The 24,701-nt window shown below is 38.6% G+C and overlaps 1 protein-coding gene across 1 annotated transcript; it reads right to left on the bottom strand.

Moving 5' to 3' along the window:
- Positions 1-604: 604 nt before the first annotated feature.
- Positions 605-24,339, bottom strand: LOC108680126. The gene is made up of 15 exons (XM_047880014.1): positions 24,034-24,339; positions 13,786-13,904; positions 12,878-13,023; positions 11,860-12,034; positions 11,242-11,423; positions 10,450-10,636; positions 9,592-9,746; positions 8,738-9,197; positions 6,683-8,031; positions 5,881-6,384; positions 5,131-5,233; positions 2,830-4,070; positions 2,332-2,470; positions 1,807-1,892; positions 605-1,465 (listed from the first exon to the last, which is right to left on the bottom strand). The coding sequence occupies exons 1-14, from the start codon at positions 24,246-24,248 to the stop codon at positions 1,837-1,839; spliced, it is 5,031 nt and encodes a 1,676-aa protein (XP_047735970.1). The 5' UTR covers positions 24,249-24,339; the 3' UTR covers positions 605-1,465; positions 1,807-1,836.
- Between the last annotated feature and the right edge of the window lie 362 nt (positions 24,340-24,701).

Raw genomic sequence — 24,701 nt, forward strand, 5'->3', positions numbered from 1 at the left:
TAACACGAGAATTGGAATGTGACGGAAAGGAACTGCATTGACGATCAGGAAAAAAATGTTATGGCTAATCAGAGAGAAATTTTGTTGCTGATCAGAGAGAAATTTTGCTGATCAGAGAGAAATTTTGTTGCTGATCAGAGAGAAATTTTGTTGCTGATCAGAGAGGAATTTTGTTGCCGATCAGAGAGGAATTTTGTTGCTGATCAGACAGGAATTTTATGGCTGGTCTGAAACAAATTATTTTCTGATCAGAAAGGAACTGCTTGCCTCATAAGTTAACTATTCAGACGTTGTGGTTTGCATGACACACGATAAAGTAGCGATGAAAAACAGCTCAAGAATCAGAACATTTGTTATAGCGATATAGCAAATGCTCCAGGACAGTACACAGGAGCAGATGCATCATTTCTATTTCCAGTGCTGTAGCACAAATAAAAGAGCCCTCCAGTGCATTCCAGAAAGTGTTCGGGGCATGAAGGGAGTCGACGCTGTAGAGAATTCAAATACGATTTGAGGTAATGTTGAGAGGAGGAAAAATGATGTTAAACCTGTTCTGCCCAGAGTGACGGCAATCTCACGGATAAAGGATTAGAGAGATGGCAGGTGGGGAAACGAAAAAAATTTCACGTGCAGTGCAGAGCTCCGTACGCCAACTGCATGCTGAATAGTTCATGAGAAAAGGATTCTCAGTTCAGCATTGTGCAGAACGTCGTAGTGTCAGAATTCTACTTGCAGCCAAGCTCTAGGAATATTCGATTGGCAGAATAGGTTCTGCCGGGCAAATAAAGCTATGAAAATGTTCAACTTTTTTCGCCAACTAGATTTTGATTTTCTACTGAAAAACTTTGTGTAATTTGATGTCTTCAACTATGAATGTAAAAAAACACGACGGTACCTGATGTCAGATACGAGAAATAGGACAACAGTTCACAACATTTGTGTTGGGGCGACAGGAGCAAGAGGTGTTTAGAGCTTCCACTCATTTCAAAGTGAGGAGTGGCCAAAAATTATATTCATTTACAAACGTATATTGATGAGCGAGCTTCAAGTAATATTGATGTTGAAGGGAAATAATGTTATGCAGATCGCTGATGAGGAGACATAGAGGGGAACCACAACGTAGAATATCAAGAAGAGGAATATTATATTAATATGTTGTCAAGACAACAATATAAATATCTTCCCCCAGCAAACGAAGAGTGTAAGCATCAGTACTGGAAATGATCAGAAATTCCCATAATTTCCACGGGATATGAGCGGCAAAAAGTCTTAAAACTTAAGTTTATGTACACTTAATACAGTCCCAAAAACAGACGCCTTATGAAGAACTTCGTATCAGTTCTGAAAGGAGCAATATTTGTTTCCGGTCTTCTTTCAGAGAAGAAAATTCAATGCAAAACACTTATGACAATCTGAGGGTAGAGACGGAGATCTTGTAGGCGACGTTGCAGTCGAGCATCCCTGCCTGTGAAAAGATCACCGAAAATCAAAACCAAATTCCAAAGACAAAAAAAATTCTTGTCTTTATTTCAAGACAAGTTCCAGTAAAAAAAATTCAAGCATCTACCACATAAATAAAATCTGATAACATTTACCCCCACACCCTGTTTGGTGAAAATTCTGTGCGAAATTATATTACCTGAAACGATACATTACTTGAGTGCTTTATTCTTCTTGGGGAAAATTAATTTTATTAATCAAATACACTTTCGATGAAGCGATGGCATCTAAAAGCGACATCATTAAATTCCCTAACTAGATCAATAATTTATAAAGATGGTTTGATGGAAATAAGTGATCACAAACTTGCCACTGAAGTGATGGAGAAGGCTTTGCTTAGACCACCACGGACGAGATCCTCGAGCCAGCGAAGTCTTGATTGTTGAGGACATCTGACAACAAAATAACGTCAGTTTTGTCCACAAGATTTGACTAGTAAAGAAGTTAGTATCTTTCGGAAATGCAGTGGATAATAAAGAGATAACAGACTAGCACATCAGGCGATGAACTGCAGACCAGCTTTCTGAAATAACTCGTTTAGGAAAGTCATTACAATGCGTTTAGATGAGAAAATTAGAAAAAGACTCGTATTAAGAATTTTCAGCAGATTTCTTTATTTCATCATGATGAGTTGCACCAGTTGAATGTGATTCAAAGAGAAATTAACCCACCAGGCGATGAACTCTATATCAATATTTTGAAATAAAGCACTTCCACTGTTAACGAATAAGAGATTAAAGAAAGAAATATTCTTAAGAGATTAAAGAAAGAAAGATTCTCAAGAGTTTAAAGAAAGAAAGATTCTCAAAAGATTAAAGAATACAGCGTTACCAGCAGCCATGGAAGCTTCTAGGAAGTTATTGAAGACGACCTGAGCGATGCGCTGCGCGGCGTTCAGCTTGAGGCTCTTGACGAGTCCGTACGGGGAGCAGAGCTCGTGCAAGCTCTCCACGCGCGTGTCGTGGGGCAACTGAAAGAAGATATCAAGTCAACCCTCTTATATACTCTTGCCGCGGTTCTATACTATTTCTTGGCATAAGTTATCATGTGCTACTAAGATCTTGTAAGGCAACGATTCGGTGTGATAAAGATTTATCTCTGAAAATATCTAACTGGTAAAAATTTATTAAATAAGGTTTAAAATCTTTCTGAACTGACAAAGTTTCTTCTTAAATGATGGGAGACTTTCAAGAGTATATCAGAATCCAAAGATCACAAATCAAACACAGTATAAGGGGCAAAATTTGATAAATTCTTCGTTTACAGTCGTCTTCAAATTAGGTAAATCATTAGTTTCATTACTTACTCTTTAATGAACATTTAACTCACATTTGCAATGATGATAGCCGTCCCAGGCGGCGGGTCCACTCCAGATTCCGCAGCAAACTGACGCTGCTCATACGAAGCGTGCGTAGGGAAGGAAGCTTGCACGTCAGCACCGCCGTGTTCTGCTCTGGGGTATCGAGATTCGTGGGAGAAACTTGACTTTCGTTCTTCGAATCGGGATTCGTGAGCGTGTCTAGATCTACGTTCTTCGATGGGGTACCGAGATTCGTGGTGGTAACTTGTCCTCCGTTCTTCCATGGGGTATCGAGATTCACGAGTGCGACTTGACTTTCGTTCTTCCATGGGGTACCGGGATTCGTGGTCGTGACTGGACTTGCGTCTTTTCACAGAGTCGTAAAACTCCTCATAGCGACGCTCAGACACATACCAAGTTGCTCCCACTCTACAAGGAGGCATCTCCCGATACCTTAGACCTTTATGGGATGGTCGAGATTGATCTCGATCAGTACGACTCCTCGATCTTTCTCGAGAGCTGCTGCGGCTTTTTCTCCTCTCGTAGCTAGACCTATGTTCGATTTTTCGATCTCTAGAGAGGCGAGAACGGCAAGAACGATCTTGGCTGCGGTCGTTGCTGTGACGGCTATCTGTGTACTCGTAATCTGAGCCACTACGGTCATCTCCAGAATCCTGTTCGTGATGAGACCGGTCAGAACTTTCATCGCTATATTGAACCGTCGTATTTCTGGTCATCGGCTTACGCGAATTCGACGAGGAGAGTGACTGAGAGGGCACACCATCTTCATGTCGTCGGCGTCCCTCAATTTCTCGCACAATTTTGGCTATGTTTTGCTCCAGAAGTGCCTTCACGTCTTTCTCACGCGACGGGGCAGCTTTACTCACGAAGCCTTGATTACAAACATTTTTTCTCGCGTTTATCGGGGCTACCAGCCGTGATCTGGCGGAGGTGGCGGGTAATTCATACGAAGGAGCTGAATGTGGGAGACTACCTTCCTCGGGTATCGATGACTGCTTGACAATTTCAGGCATGTCTGGATTTCTAATCCCTGCTCCCGAATTCCCGAGAGGTAGAGGCAACCCATTGGGACCAAGCCCTTTGCCGATAGTCCTGAGGCCTCTAGGCGCGGTGGCGGGCAGCTTCCTAGGGAAAAAGTTTTTCCGAGGGTCGTCGGGCCGAAGCATCTGAACGTCCAGGGTGGAATCAAAGTAAACCTGACCGTGCAGCATCGATATCGCCTGCACCGCCTCAACTGGTGACGACATTTCTGCAGTGAATGCCACAAGGATTAAAATCAAAACTTTTATAGGAACGGCATGACGAACAATTGTGAGATCATATCCCATAAATTGTGTAACGCATTAGTTAATAGAAGACTACAACAGGAATTACATTGTATGAATTATGAAATAGTGGACAATTAAATTATAGGAATCAGTTGTGTAATTGGTTTATTATAAATTGTGAGCTCAGATACTCTATTACTCCGCACTAAAAACAAATAAGAATTTATTTCGAATGCGCAGTACACGTAATTATATTCTTACATTCAAAATTGCAACAAAACAATAAGCTTATATTATATACGTTGCTTTTTTCTACCGAAAAGTGGTTGTAATGTTCGAGAACCACTCCATAAAACCTCACATATTATGCGACCATTATAGTAAAACAACAGTTGATGCTTCAAATACATGAACACTATTAGCAGAAGAATATTGAAGATACCCTGAAATTGTTTTAAATTACTTGATTAAAAGGTTAATATAAAATATGAAATCAATCTTGTAACTAATTCAATGCGTAGATGGTCAATCATCCAGCATAAGCAACAACTATCGAAACTAAGTGTACGTAAACCGTGTGAACTGACGGAAAGCTAGACTCAAGGTATGGATAACTAAGCAAAGTACGCATAGCACTGACGACTGCTCTCCGTAGCTAAATGATAAACTTTCCGTCTACTAACGAAATCTGTCATTACCAAGCCAAGCCATTACGAATTGTATTGACCGCTGTCAACGTATCCGTAGCCAGAAGTTCAACTCCTTGTCTACAGTCAAAACCTTTCATTACAAAACCATTACCATACATTCAAAGCCTTTCAAAAGAAGTTAAGAGATCGTAAGTTCATCAGCCAATCATTGACGGCCTTTCAAGCAAAATCCACCAATCATAGACAAGAAAATAGAGCGTAAGTACTTACGTTAACTTGGCGAGTTTTGAAAGTATGGCCCCAGGCCCCTGGTTACGTATAGAATTTAAGATAGTTATGGTATATCTATAGCCCCCAGGAGCTTTATAAAAAAAGAAGGAGAATAGCTCACCAACAAGATCTATGTGCAGCATACGGTTGTGCTGCACGCTCACCACGCTGCCTGCCATGCTGAACAGATCTCGCACGTCCTGCTCGCTGGCTTTCTTATCCACCTGCAAGCATTTCATCAGCAGTTCAGTGAACTTGCAATTTGAGCAGACCTATGATATCATATATTTATTTGAATACGACCTAAATATTTATATAGGTCGTATACTATTTATTTATTTGAAGACGACCTAAATATTTATTTAGGTCGTATAATATTTATTTATTTGAAGACGACCTAAATTTTTATTTAGGTCGTATAATATTTATTTATTTGAAGACGACCTAAATACAGTTATAAATACAATGCCATATTCTACGGACATTTGTAGAGTTTGAGGCACATTTTAATTTAATGATTAGTAAGTCGTTGTAGTGACAAGTAAAAAGCACACGAACAGAACTAAGAGTTGGCTTGTCAAGGATTGACATGACAAGCCTCAGGCACACAAATAGAGCTAGAACCTTCTCGGCTAGAATTATAATTCTTAGGAAAAGAGGCCAAGTTCGAATGAATTCGAATTTCAGATCTTTACTGTAGAACAAGTCGACTAGCTGATAACGTTGCAATATTTTTGTTGTTTGATGATAATTCATACGAGTTGAAGTTTGAAGTTCGAAGATCATATGAATGGGCGCGGGAAGTTTTCAAAAGTATATCAAAATCATCAGCATTTTTACATCACATGAATTAAACCACAAATAAAATAACCTTGGACACTAGAAGTTCTGACACAAGCGGTGGCTTCACGCCCAGGGAATCGAGAAAGGCAGTCGTCAAACCGAACAGTTCTGCATCGTCTTTGTTCTCAGTATTGTCGATGATGGGTTGAGCAGATTTTTGTTCTTGCTGTAGTTGTGGTGAAGGTTTTTGTTTTTGATTTGAATTTTGGAATTGGGGTCGAAACCTTGAAGGTTTTCGCGACTTCGGTTGCTTTGCCGATTGATGTTGGACCGCTTGTTGTGGCACAGGTGTTATCAATTGCTGCTGTTGATCCTCCATAGGCTCCATAATAATTTGTCCTTGTGGGACCAAGCTGCGAAATGGTTGTGGTAAAACCTGAGTCTCCATTGGTATTCCTGGGGGCACGGACAAATTCACAGGAGGAGGCTGCTGAGACATCAGAGCATTCTTCGGCTGCTGTTCATGGCTGAACTCAGGATATGAGAGTCGATCTTGAATAACTTTCGTCGGAGGAGCGAGTCGGTTTTGTATCTGAGGAGAGAGGATGATCATAAATATATGTTTTTTACAGCTGGTATCTAAAAATGGAGGCAAAAACTTAAAGCCAACAAACTAGGGCAAAAACTAGATAAGAATGCTTGTCAACATGTTGTTAAGATTCTTGATAAAAAATTTTTTGCAGCTAACAGTTCATGATAAGACAATAGAGTATTATTAAATTAATAAAATCTAGTGCATTCAGTACCGATCACTTGAAGGTTACGATCGGCCAATTTCTAAAAAAACTAAATAGTAAGCATAGCCTCAATAACAGTGTTAAAATACTCACCAATCCTGCCATTGCATTTGCTGTAGGCATCATATTTCCGTCTATCATCATATTTCCTCCTGGCATTGTATTTCCTGTCATATTTGCTCCTGGCATCGTTGACACAGTGGAAATGTTGGGAACGTTGCTGGTGCTGGCGACCGGCGCAGGCGCTGCGATGAACGGCGCGTTGACGAGAGGAACGCCAGACAAAGAAGTGACAGCCGCAGGTCTCGAGTTCATTGTAACTATGCCACTGTTGGTCGAGTTCATTGTAACTATGCCACTGTTGGTCGAGTTCATTGTAACTATGCCACTGTTGGTCGAGTTCATTGTAACTATGCCACTGTTGGTCGAATTCACGCTGTAAGGCGGAACAGAAACGATGGAAGTGCCCAGGTCACTAGGCAAGGAAAAGTTCAATGCAGTGTTGTTGAGACCAGTTCCACTGTTGGAATATATCATTGGAGGGGCTGGGTTCAGAGTTTTGTTGATCTTTGATAAGTCTACTTCTATATGCGACTCACGCACTGGAAAAATGAACTGTGCCCCAGAGCTTGAAGTTGGTACTTGATTTCCATAGAAAAATGGAATTTCAGTTGAATTTGGAACTGATGATTTCTCGTTTAATGAAACTAAATTCGGTGGGGGAGGCATATGCATTTCAGGGGGAGGCATGTGCATTTCAGGGGGATGCATGTGTATTTCAGGAGGAGGCATGTGCATTTCAGGGGGATGCATGTGCATTTCAGGAGGAGACATGTGCATTTCAGAGGCGACATCAAAGCTTTGGTTCACGATAGGAGGGATACTTGGAACAGGGACAGGAACCATTGCTCCTTCCATCATAGGGTTGCTCGGGAAAGGGTTTGTTTGGAAAGTGTTGTTTGGAAAAGGATTAATGGGGAAAGGTGGAGGTAAGAGGCCTTGACCCATGCTTTGGTCCGGGCGAGGGTAAGGATCAGGTAAGAGGGCATGTTGAAAGTTAGGAGTCGCGAGAAGAGTTTTCCTGAAAGTAGGCGGGGGTGCATTAATTATCCCATTAAACGTTGTTATTTGAGATTGAGCTCTCGCTCGAGTTATGATTTCCCTGCAATCTTCGGGATCAGTTTTCTGAGCTTCTTCACACCCAAATGCCACAAAGTTGTCACCAGTCACCGACTCTGATGAGACATCGAAGAGGCTTGGAAGCTGTGAAACTTCTGCAACTTCTGTCTCAATTTTCAGTTCTTTGTCGTGAATTTTAAGTCCATTCAATTTAGCGATGGCATTTCTCACGTTCAGTGCCGAAGTAAAGCCAAGAACACCCACTCCTCGAAAAAAATCCTCATTGGTGTAGTGGAACACCAGCGCCGCCACGCCGATACAGCCTGGAAATATACGTACATCATTGTAGGCGACAGGATATTGGAAATTGGACATTCAAAACGAATGTATAAAACAGTAAACTCAAGTATTCTCTTATTGTATTTTGAAAACATAGGTACTTTCAACACAGTTTATGATAAAAAACTTAATAAAAAAACTATCCATACAACAAAACCAAATGGATTTACAACGAATGGAGAGCCAAAGTAAAATAAACTGAGCGCACAAAAGTTAATGTGTTGATTTATTCTTATAATTCAATACTAAATAATCACAACTCATCTACTATCCTATTCTGGGTATCGGCCTGGTACTTGAAATGCACAAATACACATGCCTGTTGGAGTCTGTGTGTGTTACTCGCTGCGACAGACACTAAGTAGGACTGATAAGTTGTTAGTAAATGCATAGCACGTGACTGATGAGATCCCGACATACCTGCATCACTGATGAGCATTATGATATCACCAACATACCTGCATTGCTGATGAGCATTATGACATCACCCAACATACCTGCATCGCTGATGAGCATTATGACATCACCAACATACCTGCATCACTGATGAGCATTATGACATCACCCAACATACCTGCATCACTGATGAGCATTATGACATCACCCAACATACCTGCATCACTGATGAGCATTATGACATCACCAACATACCTGCATCACTGATGAGCATTATGACATCACCCAACATACCTGCATCACTGATGAGCGTAACAAAGTCCTCCTCGCTCATGCTGCAAGGGATGTTTGAAACACGCAGGCGGTGTTCAGGAAGAGGTATTCGCTGCCAGAATTCATCGAGGTCTTGGCAGATCAACACTCTGGAGAATGTCCGAGTAATGCGTCCAGCGCCTGAGTGTGGTATTACACAAACAAATTGTGTTTCGGTCTGTGATCCTAAACGGTTTTTAATATCCTTTTTATTCTTCCACTTCTTTTTGTAACCTGAAGTTTTCAGCGTACCACTGCCAAAGTTTGAACCATGTGAACCTCCACTCGTAACTTGGAATTCCTGCGTCTTGTCTCCATTTGGTTCTATGCAGATAACAGGGTGTTTTCCAGCGCCAGTACTTGGTTTTTCCTTTAGATTATTTCCACTTGTTTCCTTCGAACTCAAACCATTTTTCAATTCTCTGTTGTCATTTGAGGGAACCTAAAAGAGAGGCAATACTGAAACATTTCGATGGTTAAGTGACAGGAAATTATCAATGTGCATTGAGCATAAATAATTATTCACACTGGCAATGTTAAGAAAGTCTATCATCCTAAAATATAACTGTGAATAATCAGCGGGAGATTTCAAACTAACCAATAAAGCCTCAGAATTTTATTAAAAGTTTCTGCTAATTATACAAAAACAAAGAGCTTTGTATCCTAAAAGGAAGTATAAATGAATTAAAAATAATCAAACCATAGTCAATATAATATTCAGGAGAGTCGCTCATTATGGTCAATACAATATTTTAGGGCACCACTCACCATGGTCAATACAATGCTCGAGCACACCACTCACCATGGTCAATACAATGCTCGAGCACACCACTCACCATGGTCAATACAATGCTGGAGGAGCCCAGTTTAGCCCCATCCATGACCTCCAGGGCCCGCTTGGCCAGTTCACAGCTCTGGAACTCTACGGTCCCCGAGCCTGAGTGAGGGGCCGTGTTACTCTTGCCAAGCTCCACACGCGCGGTCGTTTCCACTGGAACAAAGAGTGTCATCACAAAATCCGTCACAAAATCATGAGTTTCAACATTAAAGGAATTACAAAGAGAACAAAAAGTAGCATCTCTCATGAGTAATACAGTCAAATATGTCATAATATCCAACACCAAGAGTATAGTTTTTCAATAGATCATGTTTCATGCACTCCAACAGCCTAATCTCACCAGCACCGGTTTCTTAATGCATCTGTGTTCAAATTTTTTAGAAGCATAAATACCATGCTACACAAACAAGATGCTCTTGCAAAAAGTTTTCGAAACCACACATTCAGCATGGCAAATTTCATTCAGTTCACACCCCAATTTTCCAGTGAACCTAAGTGAATCAAGATCTAGGAAATTAATCTCATTGCATTCCTTGAAAAAACTCATTTTAATCAATATTTCTCATCCAGTAGAGCAACAGTGATGAATATTAAAATAAACAGCCCTGATCATTGCTCACCCAGATATTATTGCTCCCTATGGTTATCTCTGACATTGACACAAAATACTTGTTCATGAAAGTACCTACTTATTCTTCGTGAAAGTATTGTCAGCACTTCATTACTGATCTCTTTCTAGCCACAAATGATAAGAAAATAACTCGTCGTTTCTTCTAATCAGGACTAAAAAAATTTTTTTCTTCATTGATTGGATAGTAAACTTGTCAAAGAACATCATATATAACAGCAGACTTACTCTCACTAAAAAATAATTCCTTGAGCTCTGATGCTGATATTTCTGGAGGCACATTTGAAATGCGAAGAACTTTGCTTGGAAAACTGGATTGAGGGTTGACATGGGGGCCAGAAGAAATTTCATGAATTTGGTTTACAGAGGAATTTTGGTTCTCAGTTGAAATTGTTGTTCGATCAACAGAATCCTGCTGAAGACAAAGATATGGTAAATCTAGCATTGTAATATCATTATTACACACTAATTATTTCCCGTCGCAGAAAAGTAGAAAAAACACTGAATAACACAATACATAAATAACAATGAATAATGAGTGGAATTAAGATACAGGAGTTAATAATTGCTAGTTGTTGCACATACCAATCACAGAAAGTTCAAAAGTTATACACAGAATATTAAATTGAACAGGTTTAATGAATAAAATTTCAAACTATGGTTAGCTATTCAATTTAATTTATGAACTGATCTACAATATCTCATAATGTCTCAAATTGCATATAATTATTTCATGGTCATTAATAATGCAAGAAAATATAAACAGAAGAATGGAATGAATGTGAAATAAAAAAAAAGTTAACCCTTAGCCTACTGACAGTTCTCTAAGCCTTAAGACATATACTAGCACTGGAGATGCTTGATGTATCCATAGACCAAAAGATGGTCCCTTCAACAATAATAATAAATGCTATTAACTTATAAGTCAAAATTATAAACTTGATAACTTAACCTGAATAATACTTCCTGCCCATTAACTTATGAGTTTTCCACAACTCCCAGATCAAAGATAGAACAAACCTTCAAAGGATTTATGATGGCCAAAGCTCTGCCAGAAATGATGGTTGAGTTACAAGAGGTATAAAAAGCCATGGCCTTCTCTTCAGAAGTGAAATAAACTATGCCAGTTCCATTGTGGTGGAGACCAAAATCCCGCATTGATAATGAAATTGGCTCCATAGCAATGTGGTAAATACCTCGAGCTGTAGAAAAATACATTTCAGAGAAACAGCTTGTGAAGCTCACTACACATTATTTACACATAAAAATATTGGGCAAAATTTTGTCCATAATTTTATCACCAGAATAGACAACTAATAATTTTTCTCGATTTTGTCAATAAACAATCAACATTGACATATACCATATTTACAATTGATCTACTTGTTTGATCATTTTTGCTAGACAAGTGCTTGTAGTCAGGTTAACAGAAAAACTGAGTAAGAATAAAGTAAAGAATTGCAATACAATTCATGATGAACTATGTAAATCCAAAAAAAAACAGGCTAAATTGCAAGCATTTGATTCATATCACAAAATATTTTTATTAATACTACAAGCAAAAAATGGAACACCTACATAAACGGAATATTTTCTATGACTAGATTACTTTCCAGCTCACGGCAGTAGAGTTCTCACCTTTTTTATTGAGAATCTTGTTAACCATCTCAATTTTGAGGCGACGGTTCACATTTTTAATGGTGACAGGGATTAAAGGCAAAGAACCATCTCCCATTAACTCTTTAGTGCCATTACATGAAACTTCAGAATTTTTCTTCATAGTAGCAAACTTTTCTTGATCTTCAGCTTCCATCTGTCAAGGTACCAGGCAGAGGATATTGAGAACAAAGATTGTTCAGAATGGGTGAACTAGGTAAGATTGTTGGGAATGGGTTTACAAAGTAAGCATTGTTAGGAGGGGGTTAGTAAGTTTAGTTGCCAAATGTTTACTAGCGCTTGAGCTATTTAGCTATCTTGCATCAAAAGTCAAGATGAACGTCACCAAAGAGGTGGAAGGTCTCAGTTTTCAAAAGTTTCTTAAAATCAAAAAACTGTTCATGGGAATAGGTGAACAAAGTAAGCACTGTTAGGAATGGGTGAATGAAGCAAGCACTGTTTGGAATGGGTGAACAAAGTAAGACTGTTAGGAATGGGTGAATGAAATAATACTGTTAGGAATGAGTGAACAATGTAAGCACTGTTAGGAATGGGTGAACAATGTAAGCACTGTTAGGAATGGGTGAACAAAGTAAGCACTGTTAGGAATGGGTGAACAAAGTAAGCACTGTTTGGAATGGGTGATCAAAGTAAGCACTGTTTGGAATGGGTGATCAAAGTAAGCACTGTTTGGAATGGGTGAACAATGTAAGCATTGTAAAGGAATGGCAGAGCACTGTGCAGAAATGCACTTCAGAATATTTGCTAGTTAGAAACAGCCATATTTTATAAAAAAAATGTGCAAGTCTAGCCTCATCATTCTACCAACTTTAAAATTCAGAGATATTTTAATGCATCTCATTAATTTTTGAACAATAGAAAAATAATTCAAACCATGAAAATATGATAAAAACATTTCTCATAACAGCAGTAGTAAGGAAAGAAAAAGTTATAAACAGGTTAAATTTGTATCTGATGCATAAATAAAAGCAGTATTTACCCGTTTTACAATCAAGTGGCGGTCACCAACTCGGAGATGATGCAAAGCATTTACTATCATCTCAACTTGATCTGCAGGCTTAATATGGACCAATGCTGCACGGTCATAAATGCCATCAATGCTCTCCAGCATTGATCCTGGTTTCACTGTAGAGATAAATAGATAGTAAACATAGGACATCAGCAACAGTAGTGCTTGAAGAACATACTATTATTACGGAGCATCTTGTACATGAAACTGTGTACCTATCACATGCAACAAGAAAATGGAAGCATAAATAATGAAATGTAACAATAAAGTACAACTTCTAATTTTCCAATTTCTGTTATCAATCCTACAAAAATGAAACAAGGTGCATGCAGAGTGGATTCGACAACATATAATGCAATGGGAAATAACAAGCTAGAATAAAATATTTACAAGAATCAGACAGCATTGGGAGTTTTTGTATCATGTCAAATTTCTTTTTTTATCACCTTCAACATAATTTATGTTATTGGGATTAATACTTTTGCCATGTAGGTTTCAAGCACTGAGTTTGAACCTTGGTTTTTGAAGTTCATAGTAATAGAGAAATCTGTACAGAAAAAGATCTCATAATATGCTAAAGAAAATCAGTAAAATCAGTTTAAGAACAGCAATTACATCTGTTGTTGATTTCCACAAGCATTACTGGTGGAAAGATATTATTACACTATACTAATAGTACCTCACATTTAAAATACTAAATGGCTTCATCTACTAATTTCTCCAATATTTGAACTCACCACCACAAATGTCAATGTTTAAACCAAATTATAAAAAGTATCAACTCACAAACCTATGTTTCAGTAATATCAAATATATTTCAAGATAAAGATCTCAAGCAAGACATTCTTACTTTACTTTTGTAGTTACAATAAACTCACATTTTGAAGAGATCAACTGGGTCAGCATTTGGAGAGAACACGTGTGAGAAATGTTGTAGACAACCACTGCAGCTGACGCAGCAGGAACCTCATCACATATTTCTGGCTCGTCACTGTCACTATGAATAAAGATTACAATTGAGATGATAAATTTTAATAATGATTGGGCATGTTAGTTATACATATATGATAAATAAAAATTAACCTCTTGATTATGTTTGCAAAAAATCTGGGCAGTGTTTATTCAGATGAGCTTTTCAAATGCTCTTTTCTATACTAGAGTATATAGACTGTATATATATAGTATACATGGTCATGCTATAGTATAACATGACCCAAATATAGACATATATACATGCTGTGGATGACCGAAGTAAATGGTGGTGTGGCCTTACTGCCCTCAAAAATTTACCAATCACAACCATTTCCCCGCTCCCTGGTTGCCTCTGCAGGGATGGAATATTAATACAACAAAAGAATTTCCCAAGCCTGTTGAAGGCACCTGTAATATGAGATTAACTACATATTGGTGTTGCTATCAGATTATGGTTTTTATTTCTTCTGATAGCAATGAAGAAAATTCTTACATAATTTAATAAATAAGAAATGGAAAGTAAAAAATATCAAATAATTTTGGTTTACAGACATTTGGTCATAAGTAACATGCAATCAATATCTGCAGTGTTCACACCATCACATAGTTGTGTGTTGTTGTGTGAACGCATCACAGTGTTCACAACACCACACACCACAGTGTTCACAGTTTCACACCATCATCAATGGCATTGCTATCAAGTTTTCTAACATAGCAAATTTCTAGCCAGATCCAGCCTATTTCTAATTATTCTAATGGTAAAAATAATAGTATGCATCTAAAAATTACTTTTTAAAGACAACACTTCCAAAGAACCCAATGTCTCCAATGTTACACATGGACAATGAATTTCTAATTTTGTTATCAAAAATTACAAAAATCAATTTTTAAATTTTCTTCATAAAATTAAAAAAAAATTCTCAAAATTATTTATTCTGTCACTTGATACATGCATTGTCTCTGACTTTACGCAAGTATGCATAATTTCAGATTGATTTGACAACGAGAAGTGTGTTAAATATCAATTATAAGACTTGTACGAGACAAAATTATTTTCTGATTTTCTAGTCCAAACTAGAAAGTCAGGCAGGAGCCACCTTTGAATGAAATGAAAATTGCCCATACTTGTGGACAATTAAATCTATTCTTACTAATTTTCGCCCACGATTTTCAATATTTTCCACAAAATAATGATTTTTCTTGATGATTTTTAGAAAATTCTGCCCAAATTCCAGATTGGCCAGTGGGGCCACTTGCTCTGCATCAGAATAGCAAAATTCCTGCCTTATGCTAAAATTTTGCAGCTCCAAGTTGGACTAGGAGTAAACTTCATTAGGACGCACCATACGGTGTAGTCCGTACCGTGTGGCGAGCCACAGCTGTACACTGTACCTGACCTCAAACTTGCAACTTTCAAGTGTTCCATATATTTATACTGACAGTGGCATATTATAGATGCTTACAATTAACAGGTTTCTTAATTCATAAGTGCTCTCACTGACTTTGCAGCCATAACATATATTCAGCTGTTGCCCTTTGTGCTCAATACCATGTCGCGAACTAAGTACTGTACATCGGACCCATATTGAGCATCTGGGGCTGCTTGAAGCTCAACAGCCAGTTTATCATAGTCAAGCACTTGTACTCTGTCGATGCCAATCTAGCCCAGCCAGTTGAGATTTGAGAATGTGATCCACTATCCTCAATTGTGAGTAAAAAACAATGCTAATAATCTGATTCCTATTGAAAACATTAATTCGTGTCATTTTTCAGGTGTTTAAATGTTGACAAATGATTACATGAAATAGCTATCATATCATGGATCCTAATCCTGTAATTGAATTTGCATTCAAAAATATCCAAGTAGGAGCTGGCAGGTCTCTAACTGCCACTTGCAAATTTTGTACCTTTAGTAAAAAGACAGTAAGTTTTTACAAAAATAGCTGTGGAAACCTAATTCGGCATTTGAAGCATCATCACATCAATTCTTATTGTATGTACTTCAGTATATATGTTAAAAATAGGTAAGTTATCAAGTGTGCAACCAGCAATCCAATTCAAATCTTTGACAGGACAGTTGCATTGCCTAACATTGAGACAACAAGCTCTATTACATCTCTTCTCCCTGTACATGCAACTTCATGCACCTCTTCTTGCAATACCGTTGCCCCTTGTGACAAAACCCAGCTCTCACAAAGTGCGCTTTCATGTGACACAACCCAGCTTCCACGTAGCGCAACTTCATGTGACACAACCCGGCTTCCAAGTAGCGCAACTTCCTTTGACGCAACTCAGCTGCAACTTAGCGCAATTTCATGTGACACAACCCAGCTCCCAAGTGACAAAATTTCATCTTGTTGACGGTGTCAAAACTTGGAGCATAAGTTTGATGGGGAAAAATAACTCCAGCCTTAATGAGTTGACTGTATTAATCAGTCGTCACTGTAATTCACGCTCTCCATTTTCACACAGATACGTGATATGTTTCAAATACTCTGCAAATTAGTCTCTATATGCTCTATGCTTGTCTTTTTGCACCTTTTTATGTTTTTGTATAGTATATTTGGATTGCTATGGTTTTATTGAAATGAAAGAATTAGCTTTTAAATGTAATGTTCCGATATTTAGCCCTTTACTTCCACTAATTATTATATGATGTTTTGATACAATATTTGAATTCAAACATTTTTATGTTGATTAATCATGTTTATTTTTTCTATATAAAATGCAAGCTTTATCAACAAGAGTGTAAGTATCGTTCATAGATAAACAATGCCAATTTTGAAAATATTTTTCTTCATGTGCAGTTTAACTAATATTCATGATACAAAGGCATAGATTGCTTGCAATCGGGTCTGCGTTTGTTTGAGCTGGTTGGGAGTCGGATGCTAGTGTATCTTCCAAATCAGCTTCAGGTATGATTTTCAGAAATAATGTAAACAATCAAAGAATAAATTAATTAGGTATGACCGAAGAAGAAAATAATTTGGTGTTCTCTGAATCAACTGGTCAAACTCTGAACAACTGATACATCTAGTGCTCTTAATTAACTTGCATAAAGGCGACTTTTACATTCAAGTATATTGGCAAGATCTAATGGAACTTTTTTCAGAATCAAGAGTACCATAAAATGGGGTAACTTAGACCACTTTTAGTTTTTTAACAAAAATCCCCAAAACTCAAAAACTATTTGANACCTTGTAACTTCTACCTAGCACAACGTGTGCTCTTCTTTCAGTAGATTCCTCTTGCTTATCCATGAGTGATGGCACAATTAACAATCTTGGGATCTTCTCTGTGTTGCCTGACTTAACGTTCATACCGATTGCCAAGGCCAATTTCTGGCAACCTGCAAACCTGTTCCTAGTTGCCTGGAATATATTTTTTTTAAGGTGGAATGCTTTTTTTCAAGTGAACCTCTAATCTAAGAATTGCACTCTGCACTTGTGTTTTGATGTTCTCACTGGCCACACTGGGTGATGTGGAGTTTTGCTCTGCAGATCTCAACATTTCCCTGCCAGAACTAGTGTTTGGTGGAAATATTACGCGCAATAGTACGAGGTTACTATTTCAACCATCTACGCAGGCATGGAACTAAGACAAAGCTTAATATAAAGGAAAAAGTTGAGAAGTGTCAGAATTACTCAAAATGTCGGATGTCAGAATATGGTGTGTTTACCCTACAATTCAGTGTGGCATTCCAGAGGGGTAATATATTAACTGCTAAACATAGCAAATTGGAAAGCAGGACCCAAAAATCTGGAACGTCCAGCACACTTCCACTTTCAGTCTATCATCATCACTGATGAGTCTTTGCAAGATGTCACAGCTGTTTCATTGAAAAAACAGCGCTTGCATCACCATAGTAACAAGAATCCAATCAATGCTTGAACGCGTCCAACGTACTGTCACAGGGATCCAATCATCGCTAGAATGTGTGCAACGTCAAGTTTAATAACCTTCGTAAATATTATACATGCATGCAGAATCAATCGTGTGCAACAGTGGGGGAATCCTATGATGGTTAGTGGTTAGTTCTCATTACGCAATCAGTGAGGTGACTACAGAACATTACTGCAGATAAAGCTCCCAAACTTCGAGACTATAATTGAGTGAAAACTTTACGTGATATATTGTGAGCCTTCCAAAGTTTTCATACTAAAGAAATCACAAGGTTCACAGTGTTAGGGGCTGCATTTAGGTAAATGAATGATTTATTAAGTGTTTTCAATTAATTCTCTCCTTTTTGTCCCCAGTGTCTAAATGTTTTTGATGCCAGTTCTGGACAAGTGACAGGCAAGCTTTGGGCTCACTGAGCCACATTGCAGTCGAGTCTTGGGCTGCTCTCCAGCTACTTGAGCTGACACTAGAGGCCAGCGTGGATGCCCTTCAAGTCCTGTCTAGCAACTCATGTCAGAACTGCCCTAACATGCCAGTTGAGTCTACCCCACTGCTACTCACAAATAAGACCACCGCCGTCTTGTTTCTTTGGTGCGGACGCCACTTGATGGACCAGGCCTGACCCAGGGCCCAATTTGAGCACTTGATTGCTTGGCGTCATTATTCTTGATTTGATTTATGCTACGGATCATTATTCTGGCCCAGTTTAGTTTATTTACCATGTATCCATATATATTCTTTACTGTTCAAACCAGTTTGGGCTGCTGGTTATTCATGTTTTCATGCTAGGTTCACCCCAGCACTCATAGCCCTGGGCTGTCTCATGACTAACCAACTAATTTTCACCTTTCACCTTCATGTACCACTGATTATATTTAATACATGTTTGCTTGGTTCTTCCTCTGTTTGTTTCCCTGAGTTTGTTTTGCTTGGCTTCATGTGCTGGTACTATACTGGCCGGACCGTCGACCTTTAGAGGGGCTGACCCCCAACAACAGAATCTAAAGGTTTGACGTTTGAATGCAAAATTATTGACTTTCGAGTACTCTATTGACTATTGAGTCTATTCTAGTCAGTCAACTGTGAAGTGTCATGTTGTTTGTTGTGAATTGCCTTTTCTTCGAGAAGTTTCTCCAACTGCCGATGAGTTTCTCCTCAATTTGAAAGTTGAGGTAACAAATAGGTGCCATAAATGTTTTTTATATTTAATTTGACACTATTATATCAGAAGTAAATAGTATTTCCTTCTGTAGATCCATCCCTCTTGCTCATCTGTAAGTGACACACGCAATTAACAATCTTGCATGGGACCTTCTCTGTGTTGCCTGACTTGACGTTCATATGATCATAGCTACCGTAACTGAAGCCAATTTCTGATGGCCTGCTAACCTGTTTCTAGTTGCCTGAAACATTTTTTTAAGGCAGAACGCTTTTTTATGTGAACCACGAATTTTAAAATTCCAGCCTGCCCTACGGCCTACATGATGCTAGAGCCCCAAGATTTCATACCAATTACTGAATTTAAATGATATTATTATTAGAGCTGCAATATTTCAGAAAATTATAGGACTCCGACTTCTCTTGACTTGACACTACTAATCACAATTCACACAAGGGCTATGGCTGCATAATTCCAAATCTATAAAAAATTGGTCACTTTGGTCTTTGGAGCCATGAAATTACATTCAAAAGTATGAAATTCCAATCTACCATCAATGCCACATAAGTCGCCACTTTCGAAAAACCCGCTAGAATATACTAAATTTTGAAACACCAATAAGCTAAAAATTAAATGTAACACGTGTGCAGGGTTGCCTTATGTTCAGACTTTCGAGAAAAAAGTCACTAAATTTTTTTTATTGCTTGATCATATAATAAAATGGAAGTTCGCGAGAAACGTCTGGAGTGGCAAGGTATATAGTACCTACTTTAAAGTCGGCAGCGATATTAACAAAGGGTACACTAAAGTCGCCATTGCCTGGCGAGGTTATTGCAGTCTTTTCGTGACTAGCGCCTACGTGAGGTACAGTAGAGAAAGCCTCAAATTCACACGGAACCATCCCTCCAACTTCGGTCTTTCTGTAAGAAATTAAAGAACAAAAATTAAAATATTGCCTTTGGTTGAAAATAAACAAAACTCCAAGGAATATATCTTTCTTCTAGCTACCAGATTTCAGTCGATTTGCACTAAGATTCAATTTCATGACTGGTAGAAGTTGTCCTTTTCACTGCATCGAAGTTGGGAGGGCTGTTCAATGTTCATACCATTCATTCGCTTCTACTCTATCGAAAAAATACACTTCATGGATGAACAACGCATATGAAAAATTAGTCTGTTACCATGTACCTAGTGTAGCACACTGAGTGCGAATATCTTTGTACGCAGCGTGAACAATTTCTTTGAATCCAAAAAATGTAATTCCCAACCCCATCCATAACACGGGGGCCAATATTACGGCCGACAGAATGAGCGCACTGCCCGCAAGTAGGCGATCTCGACCGCTGAAATGCTTTTGTAGAGTCCGCTGCCAGACACTGAAATATTAAAAGCCAGTAACTACACCCACAAAACTAAGTCACAGACTTGCAAGAAATAAAGAGAAAGACCTTAATGTATTCCGTCAACTTAACCAACTCAAGATCGTTCCCTTTCGACAAGAGCCTAAGGTACACAGAAGTCCTATGTTCTCAGCAATGTACCTAGGCTCTGAATTACAGAGCTCGTGGTATCATACACGACTGTGTCAATTTTGTTGGGTCTTCTTCCCACCTGTGAGGTTAGTTTAGGACATGCATAGATGGCTTATGTAGGATTGGTTTGTAGTACACACAGAAACGGTCTCTTGTAAGAGTGTTTAATGTCTCACGCAAATTACCTCTTTCAACAGTGGTTAATGGGTCTCATGCAAATGGCCTCTTTCAAGAGCATTTAGCGAGTCTGTCGCAAACGGTCTCTCTCAAGAGTAGTTTGTATAGGTCTCGCGCGAACAACCTCTCGCAGGATTGGTTGGCACGCGTTAATGGCTTCTAGCAATCTTGGCATATTTAGCTGCTCATCGATGCGTTCTTTGTGTCTTGAAAGGGGCTCATAGACCAGCTTTTACCGGGGACGTGCGCAAGGCCTTCAGCAAGAAAGCTGCATTGTACTGTGAGCATTGTTCAAGATTTAAGGTTAAGGTGGCCCATTGGTTACAGTTCAGAATAGCGTGACTGGAGCAGTAAGGTGCGGGTTTGATCCCAGCTACCATGCTACAATCCTGGTCAAATCAGCGAAAAGGCCGGGCGGTTAAGCACGGCAAAATTAGAGCACTGAGGTGCGTGTTCGAAACCGCAACAAGCTGTGAAAATTCTGCAATGCTAAAAATCGGTGATGGTAGAACGTCCTAATGAACGCTGAAATCGCTATATATTACTATATCAACCGTCACAGACACCTATATAGCTCCAGCCATTGATACTGAAATAGATCATGGTAAAATATTGTTATATTTTCTCCAAGTNCGTGAAGCTGGCAAACACAGTTCTGCAGTATGCATTAAGTCAACCGTGGTTATGTTGAGCAGTAAAAACACTGAATCACTTTAAGAGCTGCACACGACCGTCACCTGTCACCACCATACACGAAAACAGCTCAGCAGTAACTGAGGCCTTGCTGCCTTGGACCTTGGGGTCAGCGCTTGCTAATAAAAAGATGATGCAATATACGAGGATTATGGAATAACCCGCGCGTGGCGCGGTTCACTGACTGGCGGCCTGCAACAATGTTAACTAAAAGAAGATGCAATATACAAGGATGACGCAATAACCCGCACAACTCACTGACTGGTGGCCTGGAAGGCTGGAACAATGTTAAATAAAGGATGATGCAATATGCAAGGACGATTTAACAAGCCGCGCGGGACACGGCGCCGCCTGGCAGCCTGCACCTGCTACGTTTATTGAAAAATGATGCAATAGGCAAGTAGCTATGATGCAATACAAATGACTTCGCTGTCATTCAATGATATTAGGAATTTTAAGATACAGCATAGACCTGTCACCTATCATCCTGTGGCCCTCAGGTAAAGTGATTATGGATTTATTTGCATTTATTTATGTTTTTCTACAAAAAAAAAAAACATAAAAAACATGTTTTTTTAGGCTGATGTTTTTTATTAAAAAAATTGTTTTTTTATTAAAAAAAACATGAGTGTTTTCTTTACGTCGCATCTCTAGACTGGAGCAGTGAGGTGCGGGTTTGATCCCAGCTACCATGCTACAGTCCTGAGGTCAAATCAGCGAGAAGGCCGGGCGGTAAAGCACGGCAAAATTAAAGCACTGAGGTGCGTGTTCGAAACTGCAACAAGCTGTGAAAATTCTGCAATGCTAAAAATCGGTGATGGTAGAATGTCCTAATGAACACTGAAATCAATATATATTACTATATCAACCATCACAGACACCTATATAGTTCCAGCCATCAATACTGAAATAGATCATGGTAAAATATTGTTATATTTCTCCATGTATTTATACATATTTGATTTTACACCGGCCATGACAGAAGAAGGAATATCGATAAAAGAATAAGACTATATGCGTAACAAGACTTTGTGTCCGTCAATAACTACATGCATGACACGCCCTTTCAGTTCTCATGCATATCCTTGTAAGTTACAAGCTGTGATAGATATCGCTAATATTTTGTGGATATATAGGTATAGGCATTGACGCTATTGAAATGTAAAGTTGTTCTGCCTGACATAAGCAATATCTACAGGAGCAATGCAAGGCGTGACTATCGAGCAGCAGAATTCTTGGTTCATCTGTTGAGGGCTGGGCAAATGCAAAGAATCTTAACGTGAGCCACCGTAGGACAAGTTCACAATCAATGGAGATGGTGGCTTGTTTGCCGTCCAAAGCTTCGTTGGAGACACTTCGGTAGCTTAACTAGTTGCCTTCTGGAAATGCGGCTTTAAACGGGCAGCGGCTAACGCGGGAAGATTCTAATCTCAGCGGGCCGGCTGCAAGAGCCCTATCCATGTCCTTCTGCCTCCACAATCTTAGTTTTGTGTCTTTTCATGAAGTCTTCTTGAATGGTAAAAAATAATTATATTAACATACTCGAACAAATGCATGTACCGTTTGTTTCGATCACGCAAAAATAACGTATGTAAATATTTTTCATCCGACATGAGTTTTATCCTTTAAAGTTCAATTAAGTGCATGAAATTGTTCCTATTTGTTTAAATCTCTTCATTTTACAATATTGAACGAGGTAGTTTACCTTATTAAGATTATGTGTAAGAAAGTCGACTTGTGTCACGCTTATTGCAACAAGCTGAGACACTTCAATGCAGTGCTATACCTATATTCACTTCGCGTAACTCCGATCGATGCAAGTGTCGTGCGCGACTTTTGAAGTCATTTTACAACGTTTTTAAAAACTAATTGCTAATTGTTGGAAAGAACATGAATGGGGAACGATTCTTGAATTATTTTAGGCAACACTCTGACACTACCAATACATTGTTAGTATAAATTAGCAACTAAAATTATCCTTCAAGACCTGCCTCATGAAGCAAATTTCCTATACAAACCTTGCCATTTATCCCAAATTTATATGCACTTAAGTCGCCAGGTATATTTAGAATAAATTAATGGCTATATTAAAGTGTCTTTAGAATTTGGAGTAGAAGCCATATGCCCATATGAACCTCTTTTTATTGCGTTTCAGCTTGGAATGACCCCGGGATGGTACGGAAAACATTTTCTCTGCAATAGACTAATAGAGCATTGCCCAATTGCGGTGAAGAGAGAAGGAAAAAATTCAAGTCGCTTGCAGCATTTTTGTCATGTTGATTTGGAATCTTAAAACTAATTACAAATTATATGTCGAAAATGTATTATAATATCTTTAAGCAATGTTAATAAATGTTCTAGTATTTTGTATATGCTCAATCAAGACTATGGTAATGAAATGTTTGTATAGGGTCCATTTCAATAAATATTTCCTTTTCCCTGTAGCATGGCGACTTTAGTGAGGTGGAGACTTTAGTGGCATTGACGGTAGGACGTAGGAGTCTAGGACAAAGACATGATATTAAATTTGATTAGCTAGTAATTTGAACAACTCAGAACAAGGAAAGGGCAGAATAGCTAGGCTATGTCTTATGTCTATGAGGCCCAGGTTCCATAATGAATAATCCATAAAAAATTATTTTGAATAAATTTCATTACATAAAATTAAAAAATTGAATAAAATTTTCTCTTACCTGAAATAGTCCAAATTTACCATAATTATATCACTATCTTGAGCATCGTCATCAGCTTCATCATGATCATCAGCTTCAGCCTCAGGTAGAACTAAAGGTTGACCTTGAGTTTTGGGTCGAATCAACTTCTTCTGCTTAGAAACATTTAACGATTCGTTATTGTTTTCTAAATCACCGGCTGTTTCAGCTTCTTGGTTATTCTTAGACAGCTCCATTCCAAAGATTCTGTAAGAAACGCGCACTTGACATTGACACGACAGAAAAAAAATCCGAAGATACGCTGCACGACGCACGCGAAAACGCACGGTGTCCACACGCATCAAAACAATGAAATGCTACCGGAATGGAAAACCGAAATAACGTAAGCAGGAACGAATTATTTGAAAAAAAATAATACCGTATACTAATGAAAATATTAGGTCATTTTTATTATAACCCATATTTGCAGAACATCTATGAATAATAGGACGAAACAATTTTGATGTTAAATTTCACGAATGGAATTTGTCTGGTTTTAATTGAATGGCTCAGTGGTTAAAGTTAAGAGTACCAGAACTAGTAGACATATAGTTCAACCATGGGTGCGGGTTCGATCCCAGCTCTGTGTGCCAGTTTCTGGTCAAAATCGGCAAGGAGGCCGGGCGGTAAAATTGTAACAGTGAATCGCG

This window comes from Hyalella azteca, unplaced genomic scaffold, assembly GCF_000764305.2.
Source record: "Hyalella azteca isolate HAZT.00-mixed unplaced genomic scaffold, Hazt_2.0.2 contig4415, whole genome shotgun sequence".
NCBI lineage: Eukaryota > Metazoa > Arthropoda > Malacostraca > Amphipoda > Hyalellidae > Hyalella > Hyalella azteca.